Below are 7395 nucleotides of genomic sequence, written 5' to 3' on the forward strand. Positions count from 1 at the left end.
AGTACTCTTCCAGCTGGGCAGTTCCCATTTGCTAAGTAGTCCCAGCCAGCCCCCTCCCTCTGCACTGAGAAGGAGCTGTCCCTACCATCACATTGCACTGCCCAGCCATTCCTCCCACCCAGTATAGCAAAGGGGGGAAAAGCCATAAAATTCGGAACCAGCCCCTGTCAGCGCTGCCGGCATTGCAGAGACCACTGTGTCCAGCCCTGATCAGATCACCGGTAGAGATGGGGCCCTACGACCAAAGCCAAAGGGATCCTATCCCTGGAAATCTCAAACACAGGACCTGTTGCAAAAATCTTGTCTGCCCTAGGAAACACCTCCAGGTTTTTGCCTTTGGAATAGGATTCTACTACCTTATATGCAGGTGTCTAAACGGATCGAAGCAGCTTAAGCTTGACACAAAAAGGAGTTAAAAGGGCACCCAGTGCGTTTGGAATCCACTGCATGCACGCTGCAAAGGAGATGTGATGGGGAAGTGTGTCCAAAAGAAGGCTGCAGCGGTGGAGGGCTCGAAGCTCTGAAGACCTTTTTAATATGGCTGTATTGTAATACTGCAGTGCCAAACCCCACCAGTGGTTCCAAAAACGAAAAGAAAAAAAAAAAGGAGCCTTGCTATGCAACAGAACTTCCCAGCCCTGGAAACAGATTGCCTCCCTTTTGCACCCATTTAATAATGGCTTTATTTAGCACAATCGGGGGAGATGTGTGTTCTGCTAGGGAGTGTACAGAAAGCTCCATCTGCAACAACGACACGATTCTTCCTACATGAAACTAAGATGCAATCCCCTAAACTCAGCCTCCCAAAGCGTAGCAACGCCACTGTGAGGAGCTGCGATTCACAGAGGGAGCTCCTTGGAGGTTTGTACGTGTGTGTGTGTGTGTGTGTGTGTGTGTGTGTGTGTGTGTGTGTGTGGTGGCGAGTGGAGGGAGCGGTCAGGCATGCAAGGAGACACACCTTTCCTCCAAGCGGTTGGATACACCATGCTGCCTGCAAAGTCCACCCAGACTGTGCTGTCAAGGGTTAATTTCCTCAGCAAAAACTGAAACACACATACACCCCTACTTCGTCGAACCCCCCACCATCTCGGTCACCATCACACATTTGAATCTTCTTCATCTTAAATTCCAGAATCCCCCACCCCCATTCCCCATCAGTCCTATCTTTTGGGAACAGCTCCTGCACCTGGGCTCGATTCCCGCCTCATCACCGGTGGAAGCCCAGAGAGCCCGGCATAATTATTTTCCTACAAGGTTATGCCTAATTGGCCACTAACCTAATTGATTAATCATCTCATTTTTCAAAGCAGCATCCAAGAGTCAGGCTAGCGAGGAGATGGAAAAACATGTATGCAATGGTCCACGGGGTAAAATATACAGACCTAGGGAAAGACCCCAGGCCAGCTAAACCGAAGTGGCCAGAAATGAAAAGAGAACACCACGACAGGAGCAGGGAAATGCGCACGACCACAGGAGAATCAAGCCAGGAGCCTCTAAGCTGCCTGAGTCCGGCAGGCTCCAACACGAATGAAGTTGTTTTCCCCGGGGACCGAAGGGTTAAATAACTGCGCGTCAACCCTGTCTCGTCTGTGCTGGAGGGGAGCAGAATCCACTTGTTCCCTTCTCAGGCAAATCCCCCCTGGGGGTCCTGAGGGTCGCCTTGGCTTTCTGTCCACAACTTGCACCTCTCTGCGGCCCTTGTCTGCGCCTTTGCGCGCTACCCCAAAACTTTGCGCACACTGCGGCCGCCGCCTGGGCCGCTTTGCGCGGCGGAACGCACCACCAAGTCCAAGTGCTATGCGCAGCCCTTCCGCAGCCACCGCCGCTCGGCTTTGGGCATCAGAGTTTTCCTCCGCCTCCAGTCCCCACGCAGGAGCTCCCTCGTGGCTGCGGGAACGCGCCTCCCGGCCCGCAGTGGGCATCACGGCCGCGGCGCTGCAGACCACCACCCTGCAGGGTCCCTACGGCACCCACCCGACGGCTGGACGCCTGCAGTCACCCTTCCCCTGGCGCGCCCACTCCAGCCTCCCACGCCGCGGCCGCTGGGCGCAACACCTTCTCCTACCTTCCAGCCGCCGAGGACCACACTCTCCGCTCAGCCCTCTCGACTCTTCATCCTCTGACTGCAGAACAGGGCGACCCGACTCTGCTTTTGTTCCCTGGGGCGGGGAGGTCCGTGCGGGGCCAAGGAACGGGAGATGCCACGGAGCTGGGTATCTGGGAGAAGGGAGGCTCACTCCCAGCAGCTCTGCTGGCAGCAGTAGTGGCGGCGGCGGCGGCGGCGGCGGCGGCAGCAGCGGTGGCAGCAGCAGCAGCAGCAGCAGCAGTAGAGATAGTGCCGGCTCTCTGCAGGCTACATCTTTCATACCTTATACATCACTACCGAATTCCCCCGAATAGGAGAGCCCTTCAGCATTTCGGCCCCTAACGCAGGAGCGGGCGCCAGAAACAGTGTTTTGTCTGGACCTGGCCACAGTATGGACTCTGTTAGGGGGACAGGACCTCAGTATCCACTCGCCACTCGCAGACTCCCTTCTAGACAACAACAGCACCTCCTATAACCATCACTGGTCTCTCCGCAGCCCTCTGCTTAGGCGGTCTGTGTCTGCTCCCCAGAAGGTCTGGGCTTTAGGACAAGCAACAGTGATTTATGTTATGGAAACTCATTCCCAACTGCCTGTTTGAGTCTTCCGAGGGAGTGTCTTCGCCCAAAATCTTACTGCTGCAGAGGCACCCTCCTGATTGCACAAGGTTGCTGCACGCCTTGGAAACAGGCTTGTGGGCACTGGGACAGGCAGCCACGGGGTCCACTTGCAGCTGTGAGACCTCAGCACATTGCCAAATGATTGAGTCCCTGTTGCTTCATCTATAAAATGGGAATCAGATGAGTTTTCCTGTAAGGTTGTGGTGAGAATAAAATAAGCAGAGTGGAGCTCCCCAAAAAAAGCTTTTTCTTCCTTCTTCCAATGAAAGTCTGCCCTTCCTAAAAAAAAAAAAAAAAAAAGTCAGCAACAATTTACTCAAAAAATATTTGCCATGAGCTTACCTCTGTTTTATGCCAACGTGCATTTTATAGAGTACAGTAGAGCTTGCTTTGGATTTCTGTGAAGACACAGAAAATAGGTAAATCAGGAAGAAATTGTTTAGTAGTAATAATCAGCCAAATTAAAATAGGTGGTGGCCTGCAATATGAAATGATCACTGCTACTTAGATTTTGTCAACTTGACACAAGCGTGACTCACCTGGGAAGAAAGACCCTTACCTGAGGAAATGCCTTCATCATACTGGCCTGCAGGCACATCTGTGGGGCATATTCTTGATTGATGGTTAGTGTGAGAGCACCCAGTCTTCTGTGAGGGGTGCTACTTTTGGGCAAGTGGTCTTGGGTTTTATCAGAAGAAAGCCGAGCAAGCCATGGAGAGCAAGCCAGTAAGCAGAGTTCCTCTACAGTCGATGTCTCCACTCCCACCTCCAGGTTCTGCTCGGACTTCATGACAGACTGTGACCTATAAGATGAAATAACACCTCCAAGTTGTTTTGGGTCAGTGTTTTATCACAATAACAACAGAAACTGGAACACTGGGGCAGGGACCTGCTTCGATTGTAACAATGAACTCAAGTCCTGTGGGATCAGGACTTCATCTCCAGGGTGGAGGAAACAGCAGATGCAAGTGCCCTGGTGCAGGAATGAGTTGAATACGTCTAAGGTGAAGGAGGGTACACCTGCAGCTAGACACAGCAAGAGTAATGACCTAGTGGCATGATACGAAGTGGGAAGTTCCACCTGATAGGGAGGCTGACCTCCACGGAGGTCAGTAGGTAGTTAGAGTCTACCCTGGGATTGGGGATGTAAGTGTTGTGGTGCTTCCTGTGGGTTTTATTTGTAGTTCACTCTGGCTGCGATGCAGAAAGTGAACTGGAGGGGGCTTGGGCAGAAGCCCTTGGAAGAGCAATCCCTAAGAGGCTCCTGCAGTGTTGGATAAAAGTTCCTCTCCATCCCCTGGCTTCCATAACCACAGCAACTTCCCTCCATCCAACAAGCAACGGGGAGAAAGGACCACTGGTGAGACATTCAGGGAGCCTCAACATGAGTCATCCCAACCCACTCTCTGAGTATCTTCTTCCTCAACCAGAAGGTGTAATAAAATATTCTCCTAAACTTGTTGTGATGGTGAAATGATACAAGGAAGGCACACCCAAGGGACTAAATGACTGTTAATTCCATCTTTACGATCTCCTTATTTTGGGTCCCCAGGAGCCTCCTGAGCACCTCACAGGCCCTCTATCCCCATCTAGAGACAGCCTCTCCTGGAATTGTCCTGTTCCAGATGTCTCTCTCAGATGTGTGGGAATGCTTGCATTCACAATGCTGGTCCTCGAACCCATCTGCCATCTTCTCAAGCAGAAAACAGATTTTCATTTTGTTTAGATCCTTTTGATGTTTTCCTTTCTGGAACACTCATCTAGCTTGAAGCATACAGGACATCATCATATGAAGCTCTCAAGCTATAAAAATAGAAAGGAAAAGGTGCTGGGAGTTGGGGGATTCTTAAAGCCAGAGATGGCAGAAGAGGAAAACAGGTAAGCTGTTCTCTCTTAGCAACGGAAAAGGTTATCTTAGCTGAGAAACATGATCAGTCCCTTACATGTGTGGCCACAGCAGCTTCCAAAAGCCGCAAGATCCTCTGTACCATGCCACCAAAGCTCCAGGAGGTAAAACACACGTAATTAGATACTGTGACCTGTGACAGATAAAGGAGCACACGCCAGTCAGGAGAAGTAGCAGAGCTGGGACCCGATTCCCTTCCTCTCAGGTCTGTATGCTTTTGATGTCTGTGACCCTAACGGTGTTGTCTGACTTCTGGAACCCAGAGGAGTTTCTGCAATCAAGGTCCAGAACTTAGGATTTCTAAAATGGCCTATTCCTTCCCTTGTACCCAGCTTAATGCCTTACACTTCTCTTCAACTTTCTCCAAGCCCCAAACTTGAACTGTTGAAATTCGAAAGAGATCTTAAAGGCTACAGGGTCTTAGAAACTGACTTATACCTTACCATAGCAGTGTTGAAAATCAGAAGGATTGATCCTGCTGGCTGTGGGGGCTTGGAGCTGTAATCCCAACTACACAAGAGACTGCGGCAAGTGGCTGATAAATTCAAAGACTATCCCAGTACACAGTGAGGCTCTACTTCAATTTTTTTAAAAGGCTGAAAGATTGGATGAGAATGTATCTCAGTAGTAGAGTGTGTGTGTATGTGTGTGTGTGTGTGTGTGTGTGTGTGTGTGTGTGTGTGTGTGTGTGTGTCATGTGTAAGGTCCTAGATCCCATTTCTAATACCACAAAATGAAACAAAACAAAAATCCTTGATGCTAAGGGATGCATGGATGCATCTTTGGATTATCTGGGATACTCTACAGGAATAAGGGACATCATATCTCTGCTCTTACATCGACTCTGTGTCCTTGACAAATTAAATTCCCTCTAAGTTTTAATATCCCCATCTATAAAATAGCCAGCATCTGCTCCCAAGTCTGGGAACTAGAGACGATGCTGTGAGAATGTCAATATACAGGGCACCTTAAACATTACTAGCCTTTGCTTTGTCTTTCTTTCTATCCCCCCACCATCCTGGGTGTGTTGGTTAGCAACAATTGACTCCCCAGGGAAAAATCAAATGCCTGGCTTCTGTATTTGTCAATTTCTTGATATCCATATTCTTGCTGACTTCAAAAAAACCAATGTACTAGATATGTCTAGAATAAGTATGAGCTGGACACAGCACGATTCTGCCCAACATTCAACCAAAATCAATTCCAGACTGGGGACATCATCTGACAATTTACAGAGTCCATTATTTTCTATCACTACCTAGGTATTCACAAAAATCCTAGAAGGAACAGATCTCCAGTCCTCCATTTGGCAAACTGGGGAATTGAGACTTGGGGTGATTGAAAGGAGACAGACAGAACATGAAAGTGAGAGCACTCAGTGTGGGGCTATCTATCTCCAACATCAGTGTGCCTTCCATCTTCTGTCCCCACCCTGCTGCAAGACTATCACTCAGCTCCTGCCCAAAGGCCAAGACCCTTCTGAACCTCCATCTAGCCATATGACCATCCTAGCCCCGGCGTCACCTCAGATGCCCTGGGAACCAAGGGTGATCATGCAGATGAGATGACTCATGAAGCCCGAAAACACTACAAAGATAAAAACGTGAATGCTATGACTAGTGGCTAGAGAGAAAACGTGGGAGTAACAAGCCCCCTGGGAGGACTCACAGACTCCAGAGGAGAAAGGACCACCTTGAAACACACTTCAGATTGACACAGGGAAATGTGGCTAGATCCACATTCAGTCCCCTTCTAAATGTTTCTTAGCACAGAGACAATGGAGATGGGAATCAGGAAAAGCCACCGTAATTACAGACATAGACAGCATTCCTGCTCAGAAGCCTTTTTGCTTTTCTCTCTCACTGTCTGCAGAAATGCACTTAATTCTTACTCCAGAGATGCTCCTACCCAGCCCACCTACTGAAAGAGGTCAGATCTCCAGCTCAAGGCAAAGGGAATTTATGGGCTCCCGTCACTTGGCAGGAGTTCAGGGTGAAGCTATCTTGGATGTCCACCAATTCTGATGATGTCATCTTCTCTCTCTCTCTCTCTCTCTCTCTCTCTCTCTCTCTCTCTCTCTCTCTCTCTCTCTCTCTCTCTCTCCCATCCCTACCCCTTCCTTTTTCCTCCCCCTCTCTCCCTTCCTTCCTTTCTCTTTCCTCTCATGCCCTTCCTTCTGCCCTCCCCCTCCCCCTCCTCCTCTCCTCTGCTCTCTCCTCTGTGTTTATCTATCTCTGGCCTTCCCCATAATCTCTCCATTGCAGAATACTGCATTCCTGTAAAGAGAGGATGGGTCACGGATACAGAGACTTCTAGACTTGCATCATCTCAAAGAAGAGATAGTATCTGTCTGTCTCAAGGAGATTTAAAGTTCTGCTTCTCCTACATTAGGTCACGTTCCTAAATGCCATGGCCAGGGTAAAAGCTAGTAGGGTAGGCTATGCCTGGAACCAGCCCAATCCTTCAGACAGACAGCATGCAACAGGAAAGAGGTGGTCCCCTAAAGGCAGGTGACCGTTAGCCAAAGAAAAGAAAGAACATTGAGCCAACCCAGTGAGCAGGACCCAGGTCAAAATCCAAACACTGGTGTTCCTGGCACGCATGCCTTTGCCCTTTTCAGGATTCCACACTGATTTCAATCATGAGCCCAGCATGATTTAGAGAGCTGGTCTAACCCACATTTGATATGACAAGGTCCAAGGATGATGACTGATTCCTCAAGTACCCAGCATATTTGAGGTGCTTGGTCAGTATTTATGGAGTAGATAGCACACCAGTTGATTGA

At 49.4% G+C, this 7395-nt stretch overlaps 1 protein-coding gene across 3 annotated transcripts in view; it reads right to left on the reverse strand.

Moving 5' to 3' along the window:
* LOC128097099 (uncharacterized) overlaps positions 1–2970 on the reverse strand; it is a 336173-nt gene extending 333203 nt beyond the window's left edge. The window contains exon 1 of one of the 3 annotated variants that reach the window (XR_008213785.1): positions 2066–2965. Coding sequence is in view for 2 of the 3 variants with exons in the window: in XM_052717292.1 (XP_052573252.1) it covers positions 2066–2366 (301 nt within the window). In the remaining variant the exon portion in view is untranslated. Of the gene's footprint in view, positions 1–2065 lie in introns of all 3 variants that reach the window. The other 2 variants (XM_052717292.1, XM_052717294.1) reach the window with 2 other exon arrangements.
* Positions 2971–7395: the final 4425 nt, after the last annotated feature.

Source organism: Peromyscus californicus, unplaced genomic scaffold (genome assembly GCF_007827085.1).
Source record: "Peromyscus californicus insignis strain IS unplaced genomic scaffold, ASM782708v3 Scaffold_5__1_contigs__length_169319896, whole genome shotgun sequence".
Classification (NCBI taxonomy): domain Eukaryota; kingdom Metazoa; phylum Chordata; class Mammalia; order Rodentia; family Cricetidae; genus Peromyscus; species Peromyscus californicus.